The sequence below is a fragment of the Triturus cristatus genome, chromosome 8, assembly GCF_964204655.1.
Source record: "Triturus cristatus chromosome 8, aTriCri1.1, whole genome shotgun sequence".
In the NCBI taxonomy this organism is placed as follows: Eukaryota; Metazoa; Chordata; class Amphibia; order Caudata; family Salamandridae; genus Triturus; species Triturus cristatus.
The window spans coordinates 1182053487-1182078258 of NC_140591.1; the positions used below are offsets into that span (position 1 = coordinate 1182053487).

The 24772-nt window shown below is 38.7% G+C and overlaps 1 protein-coding gene across 1 annotated transcript in view; it reads right to left on the minus strand.

The window, feature by feature from the left end:
• Positions 1-4145: 4145 nt before the first annotated feature.
• Positions 4146-24772, minus strand: part of TUBGCP5 (tubulin gamma complex component 5) — a 394755-nt gene continuing 374128 nt past the window's right edge. Inside the window, exon 23 of the mRNA XM_085622861.1 lies at positions 4146-4418. Coding sequence (XP_085478987.1) covers positions 4372-4418 — 47 coding nt within the window. The 3' untranslated portion in view covers positions 4146-4371. The remainder of the gene's footprint in view (positions 4419-24772) is intronic.

Genomic DNA, 24772 nt, shown 5'->3' on the forward strand with positions numbered 1-24772 from the left:
TGTGCCTGGGGAGGATAGAATACAGGGATAGTGCTGTGCAGTACATACATGCTGTGTGTGTGTACTGGGTGTATGTATCCCTAAAAGGAATACATGATGAGAGATGTACTGCTGGGCAGTGCGTGTGCAGTGGAAGCATGTGCTAGGTGTATGGGTGCTTGCACAATGTATAATAAATGAAAGGTGAAGTGTTGTGCAGCAAGCGCAGGGTGAATGTATGTACTGGCAGTTCATGTGTTTGCTAGTAGGACACCATGGAAAAATACAGATATAGTACTGAACAGTGCGTAGAGTGAATTTGTGTGCTGAATTTATGTGCGTCTGTGAAATCACAATGCATGCAGGTAACAATACTGATTAAGTGTGTGTCCTGTGTCTGTGCACTGAGTACATGTGTGCCAGCAATGGTACATTACATGGAGGACCCTGGGTTCCATTTTTGGAAGCCCAGACCTGCCTGGTGAAGACAAGAGGAGTAGAGGAATCACCCCAGACAGGACATATTTGTGTTTTGCTGTATTCCTGTGAGATGAGTGGGACACACTGGAGAAGGGAGAGAGAGATCCCCCCCCCCCCGCCCCCCCCCCTGGCACCCTTGAAAGGGTGCTCTTTGATTCAGTGAGAGATCACAAGGCAGGGGCCTGGACCCATCTTAGGAAGGATAAGAGGCTGATAAGGGAATCATAAAGAGTACGGACGGGGGCCCGGGACTAACCTTTCGATGCACATATAACTGTGGAGGACATCCAGGCATGAACTCTAGTCACTCCCATGGTCTGAGTTGTGGGACTATGAGCTTCAGAATCTCTCCTGCTGTGACAGAGAACCTTTTAAGAGGAAGCCAGAGGAAAAGTGTACACTTAAAAAGAAGCAGAACCCTGAAATAAAACTTCAAAGACCCAGACCCTAAATCACATTTGGTTTTCTGGAAATGGACGATAAGAAGAGGAGGTGGGTACCCCCAAAATTTGGCATCTGCCAAGCAGCCAGATGGGGGGTGTAAGGAGGGGAAGCTCTGCAAAACTTCGGCCTGTGACCAGGACTGGGGACCAAGGCCTGCTAGTCACTTTAATGGGTGAGGGGACATTACCAGGGAAAACCAAGACCACCTGCTCTGAAGCACCACCATCTGCCTGCTTGCCAAGACCAGCAACCAGGAATTGGTCTATAACTCATTTATCCACAACAGCCACATTTATAGTGAAATATTGTGCAAGTTGACTATCCAGGTATTTATTAAACATATAGTTTCTGGACTGGGCCCAGGTGAGCTTTAATCCCTTGAATGGGACCAAGTCCAAAACTATGTATCAAAGATTCCCGGCCTCTGTTTGAGCTACTTATGCTCGACTGCCCCACCACCTTTCAAATCAAATTTAATCAAACAACACTTATATAGCGCACAGCTGCTTCAAACAGCAGCGTCCTGGCACTAAAAGCGGAGACTGATCACTGAAAACGAGTATATGCTATATAGGCTAAACTTTATTTAAAAGAAGGGATTTCAGATTCTTCTTGAAGATGGCAACTGATGAGGCTCTGCAACTAGGAGGAGGTGGGCAACATGAACCAAAGCAAAGAACCTTAGTTTTATCAGAATTCAATTTGAGAAAATTGGGGTCCCTATAACCAGTGACTCCCTTTAAACATACCGTGAGCTTATAGAAGGCGGAGTCCGAGTGTTGCTGGAACCACAATAGTAGTTAGGTGTCGTCCGCATAAGACACCACCTGCACACCCCGGGACTCAATGAGCTTGGCCCGCAGTGCCAGGTAAAGATTGAACAAAGTAGGAATCAGAGCTGAGTTCTGAGGAACACCAAATAGAAGAGGCTTAGAGTGGGATGAGAAAGGATGAAAAAAGACCCCCTGGGATCAATCTTACAGAAACGAATTAAGCCAAGAAGACTGTGCCTTGTATGCCAGATGCACTAAGACTATACCTTTGATATAGTTGATCATATTATTTAGGTAGACTTTCTAGCAGATATATGTATCTTGGCACAGCCCTGGAATAGTTCACAACATTTATGGATATACTTCCTCAGGTGGAAGTTCACTCCTATTTCCACTTACCAGTGATTTTGGTTTCTTGTAGTGTCCCTTTGTGCTCCTCTCCCCTATTCTTTTCAATCTTTATCTGAAACCTTTATGTGCGCTTACTAGGACTTACAGCTTTAAGTCACTCTCATATGCAGAGGACACTAAACTGATAATCAGGTTTTGAGCATTCATTCAACTCGATATCACACATCAACGATTACTAGAAAGATATCGAAGGCCAGAAGGATTCTTTTGCTTCTTTTTAAACTGAAGACAGAGGTTTTGGCTATCGGCGGAAACTCCGGCGAGCTGGACTCCAGTTTTCACACAGAAGCTATGGCCCAGCAGCCTGGTCTGATCAGAAAATCCAGAAACTTAGGTTTTTTTCTTGATCAAAAATTGCAAATCAAGTCCTAGATCGAGACAATGAAGATCAGATTACACTTTCACCATCAAACCAGACACAAGTGGCACTTAGGATTGCGTTAGGAGGATGCGTTAAAATTTCAATGCACTACAGAATGACAAAATGTTATTGGCTATGGCAGTCAGTACCGCAGACAAGCCAGGTTTTTGGCAGTGGACACAGGTGTCATTCTCTGTCATTATTGGATACTGGTAGTGCCATGAACTCTTGAACACTGGTAGTGCTGTGGGGTCGATGAGGTCTCTCTTTTTCAAACCGGTTTCTTTAAATAAAAAAAAAAAAAATCTAAACAGTCTTACAAAATGCTTTCACTTGGCCTGGATCTGCTGAGCCGGCAAGTGTTATAGATGCTGCTCGTGCGCTGTATTTTTCTTGTGGGATGAGGAGGAAGACTTATTTATCTTGCTTGCACTTTTTGGGCTTTTTTATTTTGTATTTTTTTTATACAAGAAGGGATGGAAGCTTAGGCTCAGATGAGCACTTCTTGGATGAAGTCAGGGCGAGTGCATCTTGGACTCCTTCTACTGCAGATGTTGCACCCTTCCCTGACAGGTAGGGATGCATGAGGTGAGCACTCGGGAGCAGAGTGGAGTTCAATCTTCAGACAGAAATGTGCCGCTTGCACTGCGGTCACACTTTGAAGCTCAAAGTCATAGATGTACAAGAAATAGGTGACAGTACTGTAAAACAATTTTTAAAAAGCTCTGAATCCTAGTATGTGTCAAGTACAAAAATAAACTAATATCATTGGCATATGTGGCATCTTTTGTAACATCTGCCACCGCTTCCTGGTTTTGAGGGCTCTAAAAGATCCAGTTTTTGAACCAAACCAATCTAGTGCCTGTTGGAGATACTAGTAAAAAGTTTGGATCCATTTTAATACCTGGTGAAAGTTGTAAGATGAGGAATATGTGAGTAGATCGCTCCATAAGAAATACAGTAGTTGACATTTCCATACGTCTCTTGGTCAATAACCGATGCACTGTTTTCCCTGATGGGACCCTCTTCCTAGCAGCCTCCTCTCACCCCATCCTTATCGTTGATTGAACTATGACTGATCCACGAAGCAATCAGAGAGAACAAGACAACTACATTGCTCTGTATGAGGTGGGAAGTGCTATATTTTGTGTATTAATTCAGAGTAGACAGAGTGCAAACTTTGTGTTTACTGAGATTATGTTTATAATACGTGTGCTTTACCAAACCCATGCATGTATGCTTCTCTTCAAGATGCATCATAGCTCTTCCCCTTCGCCAATCCTTATTGTTTGTCATGTGTGATGGCCATCTTTGTTACAGTAAGAAAGCCTGTCTGGTTGGATGTTCTTTACTTTTCTTTAGTTTATGTCTATCTTTGTAAAGACAAATTTGTGTTTGTAGCACCAGATATGTTGCCATGGATGCTCAACAAATTGTTATTTTTGATGTTAAATGATACAATGTGTACAATAACTTTTACCTATAACAAGACATGAATTGATGCCAGGCGGGGAACTGTTACCTGGCTCACAGAGTACTGCTGAAAGCTAAGAGGTGCTTTCTATCACAATGGACCTCTGAGAATCTGTAATGAGATACTATGTCTGATAATTCAAACACTCTTAAAATCTACAAAACCAATACCATGAAAGTGAATAATATAACTTGTTGTATGTGAAAAAATGGGCCAGCCACTACTATAAAAGTTTATTTTTAAATACACTATTTACAGTGATACTTATAACATCTCTTGCAGTTTTAAATATAGAACAAAAACATATGATCATAGTTGAAATGCAAAATTGTCCACCTTTCTGCAATGAAAACAGTATGAGAATGTAAAACTCGCTATTTGTTCAAACAGCATGTCTTGTAAATATCAGATGGTGTGCCTGTCTGTAAATAATACAAATGGAAGTGTTGCTAACAATGTTCCATCCCAGCCATGAGGGACAACGCAAGTGATTCCACTATAAAGAAGAAAAAAGAATAAAACACATTACCATCTTTAAATGTAGATATTTACTCTTGAATGCTTTTGTAATCATTTACTCTTGAATGTTTTTATAATCAATTATATTGGTTATTTCGTAAATATAAACCAGAAATAATCAACAAAACAGTCATTCAATCACATAAGGCAATATATTCATTGAATTTACACCGTTTATTGCAAGATGAGATGTGGCGGTAACAGTCTCATCCTAGCACACCTGGTTTTGTCATTCCTCGTTGCTATCAAGATGGTCCCACCAATAACTTTTCAAATTATTTAACAAAAGAAACGTTAAAAACAAATCCATCTGTAACCAGTTTGAAGAGTAAATAAAGTACAAGTTACTCACTGTAACATTATGTTCTCCCAGACAAACAGGCCCCATTAGCAAAGAATTGCACCATTTTGTAAACTGTAGGGAGTACTACATCCTTGCTTCCCTGCTCTTGGGTCCATCACTTCTGACCAACCTGGTTTGATATTCTGCCCAGACTCGAGAGGTAATCCACAGTAACTTGTGATATTGCTAAGCCCTCCACCGAAACCCTCCAGCAGAATTGTCGACTCTGCTGGAACTGGACATCCACACTATGTGTACCTTGTTTCCTAAAAAGAGATTAGTGGTCTCCTCACCAGGGGATGGGACAACTGACTACTGGTAGCAGCAGATTCTACTTCTGGTGCTTAGGTCTTTTTCCTATAATCTACTGGCCAGACTTGAGGGCGCAACAGTCTCTCTGGACTAGGAGAGAGTCTCATTCCCCAAAAGACCATGAGTTCCTGGGTATATCCGAGGCTTTCCCATCATCATTAAAACAAGTGGTCGACTTCCAGGGGGAATATTGGTTTCGCTTCCAGGGATTTTCACTTTCCAAGGATTACGTGTACCACTTGAGTTGCACTGGAGAACACAAAATACAAAGGAGGTTGAGGTTCCCTCGGCAGTGGGTAGAAATCTAACTAGCTCACTGGCAGAAATGGTACCTAGAGGTGAGGTAGTGAGAATCACTCAAGCACTTACCTCCTGCCTCTTCTTCCTAATGATGAAATTAAATGTTTCCTGCAGGACTGGCATACTGATACTTTGCATGGAAACCACATAGTTATGGAGGGACCTTCTACCAATAGTAGTAAAGAGAGCTCAGATGATATCAGATGACTGTTTCTCAAGCAAGAAACATGGTATGCATGTCAGCTACTGCAACCTCTTTCTACTACTCTTTCCAATGCACTAGTCTATTTCTCACCCTATATCTCTATTAATATATCCACTACCTCCGCTCTCTCATTCATCCCAAACCCCATACCACTACTATGATCCCCAAAATAGCCCTTTCTAGACTCTCCCCAACTCTACCCCTCCTTGCACCACCTGACACCTCTTTTACTATACTGATCCCCCAAAACAAGCCTTTCTAAACTCTTCCCTCTGACTCTTCCCCTCCCCATCCATTTTTAGTCATCCCAACCCTCCCACTACTGCTATGACCTACAAAACAAAAAGCCTTCACTCTTCTATCCCTCCACTATCCTTTTCAATCGAAATAACAAACTAACCTGTCCACTTCTCAAATTTCATATTTCACTATACTAATTCACCACTAATCCTTTATTGGTTCCGGAGTAGCATGCTACTCACCGAAAAAGGGCTTCAACAACCCATTAGGTGTAACAAGCGATATATATATATATATATATATATATATATATATATATATTCACTTAAAAAACCATAGGTTTCACACATGTTATAGTTAGGTGGATATTTCACTCGTAAAAAAACAATGAAATTCCACCGTTATAGTTAGTTCAGATAACTATAACTCGCGCGCCCGCAATCCTCTGCTCATGACGTCACATATTACATCACTCATGACATGGTCAGTGGCATCACTCATGACATCACTGATGACATCATCCTTGTGATAGAGTGGCGGTCGTGCGAGTTATAGTTATCTGAACTAACTATAACGGTGGAATTTCATTGGTTTTTTAAGAGTGAAATATCCACCTAACTATAACATGTGTGAAACCTATGGTTTTTTAAGTGAATTTGCAAGGTTTTTTAAATGCTAATTCCTAACTATAACGTGTGTGAAACCTATGGTTTCTTCAGTGAATTTGTACGTTTTTTTAAATGCTAAGTTATGTATGTATTATTTTTTTTTTAATTTATTTTTTCAATAAACTACGTATTAATTTTTTTTTTTTAATGGTTTTTTACCGTGCGCGCACCCCCGCGATTTAAAAAAAAAATGAAATTTTTTTTTCTGCCTTCGGGGTCCTTCAGGGACCCCCTGACAAAGGCTAGGGGGTCAGGAACTCTCTACCCTGCCCCCTTTTCACGTTCGCCACCTTCCTTTTCCACTCTCGCACTGAAAACAAACAAAATGGCAGCCGACACTTCCTGATTTCGACCGATTCAAACGTTGACTGACATGTAACAACCAATCAGAATTACGCCCGCGCACGTTAGGGTGCGCGGCTATAGATATGTATGTGCTTTTAACTGCAATTTTCTCAGGAACTACTGAACAGATTGACTCCATATATGCAAATTGCACATCCCTGACCTGAGGACTACCTCTCTGCCAAATTTCAAGTAATTCTGTTCAGCAGTTCGGGCTGTACCTTCGACTAAAGGTCCTATGGGAAAATGCATGGGGAAAACGCGTTTTGGGACCCCCCTTTTTTCTCGGCCCCCGCTTGACTAATGCCCCCGAGACTTTCAGGGTAGGAGTTGAGCGGAGTGCCCCATCAGTTTTGAAAATTTCGCATAGATTCGTCAACCGGCGCCAAAGTTATTCAAAATAGAATTTTTGAGATTTCCTATGGAAACACGGTCCTAACTATAACTATCTACTGGCGACCGCCAGTAGAATATATATATATATATATATATATATATTACCTACTGGCGGTCGCCAGTAGGTAGTTATAGTTAGGACCACGTTTCCATAGGAAATCCGCAACATTCTATTTTGAATAACTTTGGCGCCGGTCGACGAATCCTCGCGAATTTTTCAAAATAGGTGGGGCGCTACGCTCCGCTCCTACCCTGAAAGTCTCGGGGGGATTCGTCAAGCGGGGGCTGAGATAAAAGGGGGGTCCCAAAACGCGTTTTTCCCATGCATTTTTCCATAGGACCTTTAGACACAGCTACAGCCCGAACGGCTGAACAGAATTACTAGAAATTTGGCAGAGAGGTAGTCCTCAGGTCAAGGAAGTGCCTTTTGTAGGTTTGGTGTAAATCTGTTCAGTAGATTCTGAGAAAATAGCCTTTAAATCAATATATATATCTGAGCCAGCTTACGGTGCGCTTACGGTGCGCTTACCGTACGCGTACGGTGGCGTGCGCGAGCGCGATTCTGATTGGCTCTTAGATCTTAGTAAACATTCGAATCGGCCGAAACCAGGAAGCGGCGGCCGCCATTTTCTCTCTCGCACTGAGAGTGTGGATTAAAATACAAAGCACAAAAACATGTAAAGGGGCTGTTTGGACAGCTCCAAAACACCTAGCCATGTTGAGGGAGTCCCCAAAGATCCCCCAAGGCCAAAAACTGAATTTTTATTTTTTCGCTAATTTTGCCGATTACGCTTACCGTACGCGTACGGTAAAAAAATATTTAAAAAAAGAAAATTATCCACACTCTCCCCACCCCGTGTGCAAATGGTGCCCGAAGGGCACCATTTTTGCATGGCTTATAAGAGGTGTGAAAAATGTAAATATTACCTTTCAAAACGAAGTGCATCATATGTCCTCCATGTGCGCACGGTGCGCGAAGCGCATCGTGCGTACATGGCCCATCTAGCGTAACGTGGGCACGCGGTGAGCGTAGCGCACCGCGTGCCCACCGTGCGTGCACGGCACTAACTGCGTAAAGTGGGCGCGCGGTGCGCGAAGCGCACCGCGTGCTCACTGTGCGCGCACGGTGCGCGAAGCGCACCGTGCGCGCACGGAACGAACTGCGTTAAGTGGGCGCGCACTCCACGAATGGCGTAAAGTAACTTAGCATTTTAAAAACCGTACAAATTCACTGAAAAAACCATAGGTTTCACACACGTTATAGTTAGGAATTAGCATTTAAAAAACCTTGCAAATTCACTGAAAAAACCATAGGTTTCACACATGTTATAGTTAGCGGAAATTTTACTGATAAAAAACCAATGAAATTCCCCCGTTATAGTTAGTGCAGGCAACTATAACTCACGCGACCGCAATCTTCTGCTGATGACATATGTGTCTTTATGAAAAAAAAATATTTGTAATATATGTATAGCTAAAAATTTATGGAAGAAGACATGGGCAAATAAGTGTCTAAATACAGTATTAGCATCAGCAGAGGATTGCGGTCGCATGAGTTATAGTTGCCTGCACTAACTATAACGGGGGAATTTCATTGTTTTTTTATCAGTAAAATTTCCGCTAACTATAACATGTGTGAAACCTATGGTTTTTTCAGTGAATATATATATCTATATATATATCTATATATATCTATATATATATTCACTGAAAAAATAATGGGTTTCACACACGTTATAGTTAGGAATTAGCATTTAAAAAACCTTAGAAATTCACTGAAAAAACCATAGGTTTCACACACGTTATAGTTAGGAATTAGCATTTAAAAAACCTTAGAAATTCAGTGAAAAAACCATAGGTTTCACACATGTTATAGTTAGCTGGACATTTTACTCGTAAAAAACCAATGAAATTGCCCCGTTATAGTTAGTTCAGCTAACTATAACTCGCGCGCCCGCAATGCACTGCTGATGACGTCACATATTACATCACTCATGACATGGTCAGTGACATCACTCATGACATCACTGATGACATCTCAAATGACATCACTGATGACATCACTGATGACATCATCCAGTGAATGTGTGTTTTTCTGAAAATTAAATATGTTTTATATATGTATATCTCAAGGTCGATGGAAGAATAAATGGGTATATAAGTGTCTAAATGGATGATTTGTTTTTGAAAAATTGATTGTGTAACTGACTGATTAAGTGTATCTCTCACTTTGTGTATAAGTGGCTGCATGGGTTGGTGAGTAGCTACATGGGTGTCTATATAGGTTATTAGTTGTTTTTTTGAGTATCAGTCTGAGTGTCTGTATGGTACGGTGGGGGGTATTACGTAGTGCATAGATGCATGAATGAGTGACTCACTGTTTGTATGTGTTGAAGACAGCATGTGTGCAGGACTGTATGTGTGGATGAGTGTGTGTATGGGTGTGTTATTGAGTGAATGACTGTCTCAATAGTGTCTTCAGGAGTAACTACATATGTTTTTAACTAGTATATGTGACTATTGGTGTATATATGTGAGTATATGTGAGAGGGAGAGATTGAAAGAGTTCCTGTATGAATAAGTATGTGTTTCTATAAGTGATTGTTTAAAAGACTAAGTATGTGTAAGTTTCCGTAGAAGTAAGTATGGTGGTGTGTGTATTACTGTATATGCAAGTAAATGTATGTTTTATTCTTTATTAGCATGAGTGACTATGTGTGTGAGTAACTCTATGGATGAGTGGCATTGTGTAACAGGATGTATAGATGTATGAGTACATATGATGAGTGAGTACATGTATGAGTGACTGTATAGGACTGTTGGTGAATGAGTGGATGTGTATGTGGATCTTAGAATTACTGAAGAGGTTGTTGTAACTGGTATTGGTATGTCCATTGTTTTGAAATTTTTAGTCTCTATTTTTGAATGTGTGTATCAAAGCTTATATTAAGGTGAGAGGAGGTCTGCCACTCTATCACAAGGATGATGTCATCAGTGATGTCATCAGTGATGTCATTTGAGATGTCATCAGTGATGTCATGAGTGATGTCACTGACCATGTCATGAGTGATGTAATATGTGACGTCATCAGCAGTGCATTGCGGGCGCGCGAGTTATAGTTAGCTGAACTAACTATAACGGGGCAATTTCATTGGTTTTTTACGAGTAAAATGTCCAGCTAACTATAACATGTGTGAAACCTATGGTTTTTTCACTGAATTTCTAAGGTTTTTTAAATGCTAATTCCTAACTATAACGTGTGTGAAACCTATGGTTTTTTCAGTGAATTTCTAAGGTTTTTTAAATGCTAATTCCTAACTATAACGTGTGTGAAACCCATGGTTTTTTCAGTGAATTTTCAAGGTTTTTTAAATGCTAATTCCTAACTATAACGTGTGTGAAACCCATGGTTTTTTCAGTGAATTTGCAAGGTTTTTTAAATGCTATTTTTTTCTTTTATTCTTCATTTTTTTCAAACATATTTTTAATTTAATTTTCTTATCTTTTATAAAGACTATGCTTAAATTTTTAAAATCCTTAAATATTTTTTTTATATATATTTTTTAAAATAAACATGTAAAATGTATTTCCAGATTTTTTATTTTTTTTTTTATTTTTTTTTTATAGTACGCGTACCGTAAGCTCACGGTAAGCGTACGGTTTACGCAACGTCCGTAATCTATCTACGCTGCTTGCGCATAGTTACGTACTTTGCGTAGCCGCGCGTACTGCGCGTGGGACGCGTGCGCGCTTACGCAACACGCGCACGTTACGCGGAAGTGCCGGGAAATGACTGTTATGCGCATGCGCGCAAGCGCGTGTCTTTTTTACGCGCACGCGTACTTTTTGCCGTAAGCGTACCGTAAGCGTACCGTAAGCGTACGGTAGGTCATGTGATCTTGAAACACAACTTTTGATTGGTTGAAACTACTTTCAGTTCTAGAACTCTCCTACACCACACCCATTCCCCTCATTTCTGCTTGTGATCCCTTGGGAGAAGGAGCTGGTTTGTCTTTGGGATACGATGGCAGAACAGCAGAGCTCTTCTGAGAGTGAGGCTAGCACCAGCAGCACTGTCTTGAGGCAGAGAGCGAGGAAAGTAAAGCCTTCTTACGTTTGGGAGTATTTTACTTTTCCAGAAGGCCAGCAAAAGGTGAATGCACCCTTAGTTACTTGCAAGCTGTGTAAGCGTGTACTTTCTAGAGGTAATCCTAACAGGAAGTATTCCTTTGGGAATCACACCATGAAGAGACACCTCCAGGAAGTACACAGAAGGACACATGGTCATCTTTTTGGAGGTAACTCTTCAGAAAGACGAGCCAGTACATCCACAGCAGCTCAGCCTGGACCATCATCTGCAGGGCAGACTCCTTCTTCTGCAGGTCAGGTGAGCCCTTCATCTGTGGGGGGAGAATCTCCTTTTGCTGGCCCTCTGGAAATTAACCCTCGGTTTGCGAGGGTTGAAGTACGGTGCGCCACTTGTCACGATCTAATTACTTATAGGGAGACCAGTGTTTCCCTGGTGAACAGTAAAATAGATCAGCACACTTGTCGTACCGTCTAATATTCCCAATCTTTCTTTCCTCTGTCCCTGCATGAACACAACGGTTCTTTTAAGAGCCAACCTTATCTTTCATCTTTTTTTTTCTTTTTTTTTAAAAACTTTTTTTTTTTTTTTTTACCGTACGCGTACGGTAAGCGTACCTTTTTTTTATTTTTTTTAAAAAAACACTAAAAATCATTTATCTCATTACAAAGTCCTTGAGAGACTACAATTTTTATTTTTAACTTACCATACTCACTCAAAAAAATATTTATTCATTTGTTTTTTTAAAAAATAGTTTTTAAAATGGTTGTAGTTTCCGAAAATTTTCTATATCGATCTGAAAATAAAGAAAAAAGTATTAATATTTTTTATCCATTTTATAATACAATACACATATTTACATTTTTTACAAAAAAATATTTTTGCCTTATTTTTGCTGTTTTCAGAATATATTGCATTTCACTATTAATTGTGAAAGCAATTGCATTCATCATTTTACAGCGGGCAAAAAAAATTAACAATCACAAAGATTGTATTAAAAAAGCCCAGAATGTCTTCTCACTTAAACTTATCATTACAGAAATGCATATTATTCTAAAAAAATATCATCTAAAAACAATACTTTTTTCTTTAAAATACCGTCTGATATGTTTGTTTCAGAAGTATAATCACAATATTATATCTCAAATAACTCCAAAATACATCTGATTTTATTTCCTTTAGGCCAAATAGTATTTTTTTTTTTTTCCTGGAATAAATTTCCAAGGGAAAACCATTAAAATTCTAAAGTTTAATCTGTCCAGATCTCACCAATTCTCTGTAACATTTTGGTTCACGAAAATTTTTTGAATAATTTATTTAGTCCACAATAGAATTGCTTACTTTTCCACATGGCCAAATAGTAATTTTTTAAATCATTTTTGAAAAAATTTCCAATGGCAGTCCAATAGCATTCCATAATTTAAAATGTGCAGAAGTTACCGATTATCTCTAAATTATTGGTTTTTGAAAATTGCATTAAAATTTAAAAAAGTCCACATTACAATTGGTTATCTTTCCTTTAGGCCAAATGATAATTTTAAAAATCTTTTTTCTACAAAATTGCAATGGTAATCCAGTAAAATGGTTAAATTATTTTGTCCAGATCTTGCCAAATCTCTCTAAAATTTAGGTTTCAGGAAGATTAGATAGGAATTTGCTAAATCAAAAGGCAAACGTTGTTTGAAAATCAATTGGGAATCATTACACAGTGTCCAGCCTTTTTCACATTTTAGATAAACTGTGTAATGTCCAGAAGTAACAGTAGGTCCATCATGGAAAATTATTGCAACAGTTACAAAAGTTTTTCCTGAAATTGATAATTGCTGTCCTGTAAACTTCTTTATTAAAGTATCCAATTTTGATCCATCAGCTCTACATCGTTGCATCATTAAAATTACATACTGTCCGTATTCCCTTAAAATTAATGTTGAAAACATGTCAGAATTACACTCACCACATTTCATGCTATGATTAGCATCTTTAACTAATTTTGCAAAAGTGACTGTTTTACTCTCTGGCAATGTCAAATAAATAAACCTTTCATTATCAACAATAGAGCCACATATATTATAACAATTATCACAACTATGTTCCCATTTATAAGAGAGACCAAAAAAAATGTCAATGGGAACTCCTTCTTCTTCCACTACCTGAAGAAAATACATCAAAAATTCGTGTGCATCTTGCTGTTCATTTTGAGAAAACTGTGTTCGTCCTGAACATACATCTAAAAGTTTTCTAATTTCAGTAGCACTTTCTATTTGAGTTTTATCTTTACTCAGCTTTTCAAAAAGGAGACTGAGCTCTGAACAGAATCTTTTTCCCTGATTTACTATTATCTGCTCTTGCAAACTTTCCAGATAAAATGCAACATTCAGCACTACATTAGCGTAGCAGTTGACACCAGAGCTATTTTCAAAATGACATCCTACAACCTGTTCTTCATTTTCCTTATTCTTTTTGCTTGCAATTACATCACTCCTCTTTTTTTTCCTCTTCTCTACATCTTCATTACAGATATTCTCATTTCTCCTTTTACGAGAAACTACACGTTTCTCCAACACAGGATACTGACCTAAATGAGGAGCATAGCTTCTTCTTAATCTATTATACTCCTTTACACAGTTTGTATCAGCACTAACTTTTGAGTCATCAAAGTCTATCATGAATAAACCTGATAATGTTTTGACTCGTGACAAAGCTACATATGCCATACCTTCTTTGAACACAGTTGAACCAATGTTCACAAATGCACAATCTACAGTCAATCCTTGAGACTTGTGGATAGTTACAGCATATGCTAGTGAAAACGGAAACTGCTTCCTACGTACATATAAGTCTTTCACAAGCATGAAACGAACTGAACAACGACAAATGTCTTTAACTTCCTCTATCTGATCAAATTTTATCTGTAAACATTCAATTCCTTCTTTTTTCTGATAATTAATAAAACCCACAACTCTTCCCATCGCTCCATTCACTAAGCCTTTCTCAACATCCAAATTTCTCCTTAAAAACACTCTACAGTTCATGCAAACAAAGATTTTTTTCTAATCCTGCTGTTTTGGAGATGTTCTTCTCTAGTGAGTCCAATTTATTTTTCAGTTTGCCTGTTACTGTGACTGTAATTCTTCCATCCTCAATTTTGTCCACTGCTTCCAATTTCCTGATGTCTTCCTTTTCCAATTTCAAAAGCTCCTCATTAAATATTGAGCATTCACGTAGAGTTGGCATTAAGCAGATGACACTTTTGTTTTCTGCAATATTCTTGTATATTTTCTCTGCAACTATTTCTTCCTTTGGAAATAAATTATGTAGCAGCCGACTCTGTAATGCTTTTTTCCCAACATCTGTGAGTAGTCCAATCCTGATATCTTTCAGAATACTTCCATATTCTTCATCGTTTGCTTGCCTCATATTAGTTGTAAGTTCCTTGTACTCAAAGAAGGACCAAATATTTGTATTTCCAATGCTTCCCAATGACTTCTTTGTGTCTTCATGTGTCACAGTATTAAACACTGGTTGTCCTTTAACTGGAGTAAGTTGCAAAAGATCCCCAAAAACTATGACGTGTTTTCCACCAAATAACACGTCATAGTCTGTCTTCAAAATTTGCTGCATTCTTAAATGCACAAAGGCAAGCATTAAGTTTGATACCATGCTCACCTCATCAATAATGAGAACTTGCATCTTCTTCAATACTCGTGAAACTTCCAAGGATGCTTCTCCAGTTAGCTTGTTGAATTGTATTTTGTTCTCATGCTCCACTGGTAACATTAGCAAACGATGTAAGGTGATTCCTTTTATGTTATATGCTGCTAACCCAGTTGGAGCAGTAACCACACAAGACAAAGTAGAATCCGTTTTTTGCTTTAGGTAGCTTCTGATGACTTTAATTAGGAAACTTTTTCCAGTGCCAGCTTGTCCGCTTACATACATCCTGATTGGATGAAATGATGTGCATGAGCACTCTTTTTTGATATGTAGAAATCCGTGATCAATTTTGTTTTTGATCTCTTCATAAATTTGTTGCTGCTCTTGATTCAGTTGTCTTTCCAAATTTTCTAAGTCTATAAATTCTTCTTGAGCTTGATTCATAGCCGTTTCCACTTCATTCATGGCTATTGATGCTTCATTTTCAACGATTGGTTGTCCTAGGGGATCTTGACTGTGTGTTCCTGAACTTTGGCTGTCCTGAGAACTGTCTCTAGCTATTTCTGCTGCAATTGTAGTTTCCTGTTCAATTTCTTCATTTAACATTTGCAGATAAGTTGAGAATGTACTGCATTGTATGCTGTCTTTGCAAGCATTAAAAGAATCTTCATAGCTCTGGAATTCTCCCAGTAGTTCATCCTCTGTACGCCATGGTTTAAACAACTGTAAAAGAGCCAAGTAGTAAAATTCTTTCTTGTCGGTAGTGTCGCAACTCAGCTTCCGGTGATTTATCAAACTTCCTTTGGTTTGCTTCACCAAACATCCTTCTTCACCAACAACTTTATATTTTCCACTGTTGATGTCTTCTGCAGCTTTCCGTGAATAAATATAGTTCTGTAACACTTCATAGAGACACATGTTCTCCAGATGATGACTTCTCTTGGGATAATATGTGTCCAACATGTTTGTTTTCAATATGTCTGTACTTTCTGGGTCATTCTCAGCCAAATATTCAATTTCTCCAACAGATTTCAGTACCCGATTTCTCATTGCTGCAAGGCCTAAACTTGCCCAAATTATTCTTCTTGACTTCGAGTAGAGACTTGCAATAGATAACCTATCTGAACATTCGTAGGATCCAATTTCTCGATGCGATAACATCTTCAAACTGAAACTGTACAGCTTCTTACTGACAGTCTTCTCGTGAGAAATCTCTTCCCACATTTCCTTCAATTCTGTTTTTTCTGATTTCGTAATGTAAGACGTTACATATCGAGCAACAGCAATGGAATTGTCAGCAACATACTGTATATCCATGTTAGCGTTCCACATGGATAAAATGACTGGGTTGTAGTCATTTATATTTTTTGATTCTTCTTTTCTTTTAAGGTTGTAGGTATTCTTAGGTGATTTTCTTGTGATAGTATGTCTCACAGCTGACATAAAACTGTTGACTCTTCCATTTGTAAGAACAGGTCTAGGAAATCCAAATCGACATTTAGTGTAGTATTTTTCTTTGCTCTTGTATTTCCGTCGACAGTATTTTCCACACCGATGACTTTGGAAACGTAGAACTTGCTCCTTTAACTTGTTCTCTTCTGTGCTTTTAGGTATAGCACATGTTGCATATTCTTCAATGTAAGATAACACTGCTTCATCAGTATCTGTTCCAAACTTTGGGGCATCCTTGATCCACAGCAGCATATGAATATGAGGAGCACCTCTTGCCTGGTACTCTTTTCTCCAAAAGAAATCCACTACTTCTCCAAGGGGTGGATTTTTTTTATTGCAGATGAAGGACATCATAGCCTCAAATCTATGATTGAAATATCTGCAAACATTAACCGGATCCAATGAGCACAGTTCTCCTGCTGTCTTGTATTCGATGTTTTTAATGTTTGAATTGGCCTCTCGTAGAAAATCCAGTAAATCATCCCAAGCGTACTCGGCACAGCTTAGGGTAAGGAACCATGTTGGTGTTCCTAAATTGCGTAACATGCATTTTAGTTCACCATGGCGTCGGTACCAATATTCATTTGTCCCACGCTGACAAGCCATCAGATTGATCAGTTGTGTTTCCAAATGATCATCTCGGTGCTGCACTTTCTCCATAAAATCCTTAGCAGACACATTTTGTAAATGTACTCCACTTTTTAAAATGTGATTTACTGCATAAGACAGTGCAGACAAGTCGCTTTCAAATAAAAGATGGAACAAATAAGGAATACTTTGTCGAAATCTGGGATCTTCAGCATATAGTCTTGTAGTTCGATACTCTGAAGCTGGAATCTGTTCTGGACGTTCATCGTATCGTCCTCCTTTTCCTTTAGGAAACAGCTGGGGAAAACATCGAGCTTCCAAGCTCTCCTCCCATACACTCACGGGATTTCCTTTTGCTTTCTTCATCTGAAAGAGATCAATATTGTCTCCCATAACTTCTTTCGAATGGAGAGGATGTATGCTAAAATGTTCATAAATTTCTTCTTCCTTTGACTTGTCCACTTTTTCAATTTGTCCAGTTGGTGTTTCTGTGTCTCCTTGTAAATCTTCTTCTTCTTCTTCTTCTTCTTCTATATAAATTGATTCATACCATTTGTTATTTTTTTTCAAATACAAATTTGCTCTTTGTACTTTCCGCACATCTACCAGCTCCTGCCAAATCTTCTTATTCTTTGTAGGTACACCATTAACCAGAATAATTAATGGTTCAGTTTCCAAAGTATCCGCATCAATAGTTTCCATATTTTTTTTCAAATCCAAGGGCAAATACACCACTCTACCTTTTAAACCTCTCAGTAAATCTGAAGGAGGTAATTTACCAGTTTTGGGCTCCATACGTACTATGGTCTGGAACGGATGAACACATTGAATGAGTATAGACTCATATGTATTTAATTCAGAAAGTTCAGCAGGAATAGCATCCAATTCTAAATTATTATGTACAGCTCTGGTCGGCATTCTATTTTCCTCTAACTTGTTGTAGCAGTATTTACAAATACGCTGATCTTCACCCAATTCAAAACAATTTTCAAGAAATATATATGTGGCAAAATCCATCCACTTATAATTATCTTCATTTTCACTCTTTCTGTAGAGATCAACATTCCTAGTTTGTTTTCTATAATGAGTTCTGCGGCAACAAATACAAGTAACATTTGGTCTTTCATTAGAGATTATTGCAAATTTTGTTATGTGATCATTAAATGTCTTACTTACACAAGGTTCTACATTCTCTTCCACTTCTGCCTCATTTACTGTGTCCTTCTCTGCACTGTTTTGTTCAGGACCAAAGTAACAAAACTGAATTTCATCAACAACCTTCTCTACATCTGATACCGTTCCTCGGAACAGAGCCCTATTCAATTCATTTAACTTTATTGCTGGACTTTTGGCAAAATACAACCGTCTCACAAACTTTCTCATTTCAGTATGATGAACAGCCAGCATCCTAAAATGATGGAAAACACTATTGCACACTTTTCTAGATAGACAAGCAAGAGAATGACCCTGCAAACCAGTATTCTCTCTCACTCTGCATGGATCCAGACTTTGAAGCACCTTAATCTTTTGTTTTACACTTTTTTTACTATATTCTCTTAGAAACTCTCGAAATCTGTCAATAGATTCCTGACGCACAGTGCAAATACTACTACAATTCCAAGTGTACACTGGGGCTTTAGGACGTCTCCCCATTGCCTCATCTGCCATCACTTGTACCTCATCTCTTGGAACCATTATCTCCTTCTCCATTATGCAACCATTTTTTACTTCGTATGAACGACCTCTGGTGTCAACTGCATGCAGCAAACTATTACTTTGAAAATAGCTCTCTTCATTAAAAAAAGGTTCACTACTTGAACTATGCATCCACTTTCCTAAAAAAACTTTACAAAAGTTTGTTCTGTTCACTACTCTTTTGCTTTTGCTTTGTGATTTCAGTACATTAACCATTTTATCTAATGTACGCATCCTATTCAAAATTAAAATGAATAGTTTCCTTTTTAATTCTAATGCCTTTGCTGCAATGGCTTCAATTTCTTTTTTTCTCTTGTAATATTTTGCCTTTTGCTTATATTTCTTTATATCCTTTATCAAATTGGACATAACTCTTCTCTGAAACATTTTTCTACGTATCTCTTTAAATGCTGTTTTTCTGTTTATGTTAAACTTTTCAATTGCAGAAGGTATATTTGCATTAACTAAATTCTCAATTTTTTGCTGTTCTCTATTTTTTGTTACATTTTTCCGAGAACAGACATTTTGTACATTTTTCTTTGTTTTGAATAATTTGTTTAGAAATTGGTTTTTTTGCTTACCAGAAGATTTTTTCTTTTTCCCAACATCAGCATCTTCTACTAACTTTGGTCCTCCAGTTGTCTTCAAATATAGTTTTTTTTTTAGCGTTTTTTGAACTCGAGATTTTGTAGGCATCTTAAATTTTGTTCACTGTTCTTCAGCAATACCTGAAAAAAACTAAAAAAAAAAACCGTTATTGTATTTAAATATATTACTAAATTTCTTTTCACAATAGTCACAAAACGAAATTTCTTTGCCAATTTGAATTCACACAAACTGCTCTTTTTTTTGGGCAAGTGAAAATCTCTTTTACAAACTGTCACATTATGAAACCACTTTTCAGATTTTTTAAAAAGCCCATGTCCACAGTGCTACACTCCACCAAGAGCAACCAGCCTTAGTGATGCTGAATGTATTTGCATTACAGACTTAAACCTGAAAACCCCACTGGCTTGTACATACTGTGCATGACTATACACGGCAAGGACATGGGTGTGTGCTAAGCCTCTGCTTCTTCCCCCAAAAATTCGCTCCCCCTTTCCATCTAATGCAACTGTGAAATCACCAGAGCAAGACGCAATAAATCTCTGTCTATAATTCTTCTATGCACACAGAGTCATGTTTTCACATTAGTGCCAAAACGAAATTTCTTTGCCAATTTCAAAGCACACTTACTGCTCTTTTATTTTTTCAGGGGCAAGTGAAAATCTCTTTTTACAATTTGAAATCACTTTTACAGACTGACACATTATGAAACCACTATTTTTGCTTTATTTAATTGCACGTGTCCAAGCTGCTTTTTTTTCAGACCACCACCATGTGCATTCTCTGTGACTGCCTACACTCCACCAAGGGCAACCAGCCTTAGTGATGCTGAATGTATTTGCATTACAGACTTAAACCTGAAAACCCCACTGGCTTGTACATACTGTGCATGACTATACACGGCAAGGACATGGGTGTGTGCTAAGCCTCTGCTTCTTCCCCCAAAAATTCGCTCCCCCTTTCCATCTAATGCAACTGTGAAATCACCAGAGCAAGACGCAATAAATCTCTGTCTATAATTCTTCTATGCACACAGAGTCATGTTTTCACATTAGTGCCAAAACGAAATTTCTTTGCCAATTTCAAAGCACACTTACTGCTCTTTTATTTTTTCAGGGGCAAGTGAAAATCTCTTTTTACAATTTGAAATCACTTTTACAGACTGACACATTATGAAACCACTATTTTTGCTTTATTTAATTGCACGTGTCCAAGCTGTTTTTTTTTCAGACCACCACCATGTGCATTCTCTGTGACTGCCTACACTCCACCAAGGGCAACCAGCCTTAGTGATGCTGAATGTATTTGCATTACAGACTTAAACCTGAAAACCCCACTGGCTTGTACATACTGTGCATGACTATACACGGCAAGGACATGGGTGTGTGCTAAGCCTCTGCTTCTTCCCCCAAAAATTCGCTCCCCCTTTCCATCTAATGCAACTGTGAAATCACCAGAGCAAGACGCAATAAATCTCTGTCTATAATTCTTCTATGCACACAGAGTCATGTTTTCACATTAGTGCCAAAACGAAATTTCTTTGCCAATTTCAAAGCACACTTACTGCTCTTTTATTTTTTCAGGGGCAAGTGAAAATCTCTTTTTACAATTTGAAATCACTTTTACAGACTGACACATTATGAAACCACTATTTTTGCTTTATTTAATTGCACGTGTCCAAGCTCTTTTTTTTTCAGACCACCACCATGTGCATTCTCTGTGACTGCCTACACTCCACCAAGGGCAACCAGCCTTAGTGATGCTGAATGTATTTGCATTACAGACTTAAACCTGAAAACCCCACTGGCTTGTACATACTGTGCATGACTATACACGGCAAGGTCATGGGTGTGTGCTAAGCCTCTGCTTCTTCCCCCAAAAATTCGCTCCCCCTTTCCATCTAATGCAACTGTGAAATCACCAGAGCAAGACGCAATAAATCTCTGTCTATAATTCTTCTATGCACACAGAGTCATGTTTTCACATTAGTGCCAAAACGAAATTTCTTTGCCAATTTCAAAGCACACTTACTGCTCTTTTATTTTTTCAGGGGCAAGTGAAAATCTCTTTTTACAATTTGAAATCACTTTTACAGACTGACACATTATGAAACCACTATTTTTGCTTTATTTAATTGCACGTGTCCAAGCTCTTTTTTTTTCAGACCACCACCATGTGCATTCTCTGTGACTGCCTACACTCCACCAAGGGCAACCAGCCTTAGTGATGCTGAATGTATTTGCATTACAGACTTAAACCTGAAAACCCCACTGGCTTGTACATACTGTGCATGACTATACACGGCAAGGTCATGGGTGTGTGCTAAGCCTCTGCTTCTTCCCCCAAAAATTCGCTCCCCCTTTCCATCTAATGCAACTGTGAAATCACCAGAGCAAGACGCAATAAATCTCTGTCTATAATTCTTCTATGCACACAGAGTCATGTTTTCACATTAGTGCCAAAACGAAATTTCTTTGCCAATTTCAAAGCACACTTACTGCTCTTTTATTTTTTCAGGGGCAAGTGAAAATCTCTTTTTACAATTTGAAATCACTTTTACAGACTGACACATTATGAAACCACTATTTTTGCTTTATTTAATTGCACGTGTCCAAGCTGTTTTTTTTTCAGACCACCACCATGTGCATTCTCTGTGACTGCCTACACTCCACCAAGGGCAACCAGCCTTAGTGATGCTGAATGTATTTGCATTACAGACTTAAACCTGAAAACCCCACTGGCTTGTACATACTGTGCATGACTATACACGGCAAGGACATGGGTGTGTGCTAAGCCTCTGCTTCTTCCCCCAAAAATTCGCTCCCCCTTTCCATCTAATGCAACTGTGAAATCACCAGAGCAAGACGCAATAAATCTCGGTCTATAATTCTTCTATGCACACAGAGTCATGTTTTCACATTAGTGCCAAAACGAAATTTCTTTGCCAATTTCAAAGCACACTTACTGCTCTTTTATTTTTTCAGGGGCAAGTGAAAATCTCTTTTTACAATTTGAAATCACTTTTACAGACTGACACATTATGAAACCACTATTTTTGCTTTATTTAATTGCACGTGTCCAAGCTGTTTTTTTTTCAGACCACCACCATGTGCATTCTCTGTGACTGCCTACACTCCACCAAGGGCAACCAGCCTTAGTGATGCTGAATGTATTTGCATTACAGACTTAAACCTGAAAACCCCACTGGCTTGTACATACTGTGCATGACTATACACGGCAAGGTCATGGGTGTGTGCTAAGCCTCTGCTTCTTCCCCCAAAAATTCGCTCCCCCTTTCCATCTAATGCAACTGTGAAATCACCAGAGCAAGACGCAATAAATCTCTGTCTATAATTCTTCTATGCACACAGAGTCATGTTTTCACATTAGTGCCAAAACGAAATTTCTTTGCCAATTTCAAAGCACACTTACTGCTCTTTTATTTTTTCAGGGGCAAGTGAAAATCTCTTTTTACAATTTGAAATCACTTTTACAGACTGACACATTATGAAACCACTATTTTTGCTTTATTTAATTGCACGTGTCCAAGCTCTTTTTTTTTCAGACCACCACCATGTGCATTCTCTGTGACTGCCTACACTCCACCAAGGGCAACCAGCCTTAGTGATGCTGAATGTATTTGCATTACAGACTTAAACCTGAAAACCCCACTGGCTTGTACATACTGTGCATGACTATACACGGCAAGGACATGGGTGTGTGCTAAGCCTCTGCTTCTTCCCCCAAAAATTCGCTCCCCCTTTCCATCTAATGCAACTGTGAAATCACCAGAGCAAGACGCAATAAATCTCTGTCTATAATTCTTCTATGCACACAGAGTCATGTTTTCACATTAGTGCCAAAACGAAATTTCTTTGCCAATTTCAAAGCACACTTACTGCTCTTTTATTTTTTCTGTGGCAAGTGAAAATCTCTTTTTACAATTTGAAATCACTTTTACAGACTGACACATTATGAAACCACTATTTTTGCTTTATTTAATTGCACGTGTCCAAGCTCTTTTTTTTTCAGACCACCACCATGTGCATTCTCTGTGACTGCCTACACTCCACCAAGGGCAACCAGCCTTAGTGATGCTGAATGTATTTGCATTACAGACTTAAACCTGAAAACCCCACTGGCTTGTACATACTGTGCATGACTATACACGGCAAGGACATGGGTGTGTGCTAAGCCTCTGCTTCTTCCCCCAAAAATTCGCTCCCCCTTTCCATCTAATGCAACTGTGAAATCACCAGAGCAAGACGCAATAAATCTCTGTCTATAATTCTTCTATGCACACAGAGTCATGTTTTCACATTAGTGCCAAAACGAAATTTCTTTGCCAATTTCAAAGCACACTTACTGCTCTTTTATTTTTTCAGGGGCAAGTGAAAATCTCTTTTTACAATTTGAAATCACTTTTACAGACTGACACATTATGAAACCACTATTTTTGCTTTATTTAATTGCACGTGTCCAAGCTGCTTTTTTTTCAGACCACCACCATGTGCATTCTCTGTGACTGCCTACACTCCACCAAGGGCAACCAGCCTTAGTGATGCTGAATGTATTTGCATTACAGACTTAAACCTGAAAACCCCACTGGCTTGTACATACTGTGCATGACTATACACGGCAAGGACATGGGTGTGTGCTAAGCCTCTGCTTCTTCCCCCAAAAATTCGCTCCCCCTTTCCATCTAATGCAACTGTGAAATCACCAGAGCAAGACGCAATAAATCTCTGTCTATAATTCTTCTATGCACACAGAGTCATGTTTTCACATTAGTGCCAAAACGAAATTTCTTTGCCAATTTCAAAGCACACTTACTGCTCTTTTATTTTTTCAGGGGCAAGTGAAAATCTCTTTTTACAATTTGAAATCACTTTTACAGACTGACACATTATGAAACCACTATTTTTGCTTTATTTAATTGCACGTGTCCAAGCTGTTTTTTTTTCAGACCACCACCATGTGCATTCTCTGTGACTGCCTACACTCCACCAAGGGCAACCAGCCTTAGTGATGCTGAATGTATTTGCATTACAGACTTAAACCTGAAAACCCCACTGGCTTGTACATACTGTGCATGACTATACACGGCAAGGACATGGGTGTGTGCTAAGCCTCTGCTTCTTCCCCCAAAAATTCGCTCCCCCTTTCCATCTAATGCAACTGTGAAATCACCAGAGCAAGACGCAATAAATCTCTGTCTATAATTCTTCTATGCACACAGAGTCATGTTTTCACATTAGTGCCAAAACGAAATTTCTTTGCCAATTTCAAAGCACACTTACTGCTCTTTTATTTTTTCAGGGGCAAGTGAAAATCTCTTTTTACAATTTGAAATCACTTTTACAGACTGACACATTATGAAACCACTATTTTTGCTTTATTTAATTGCACGTGTCCAAGCTCTTTTTTTTTCAGACCACCA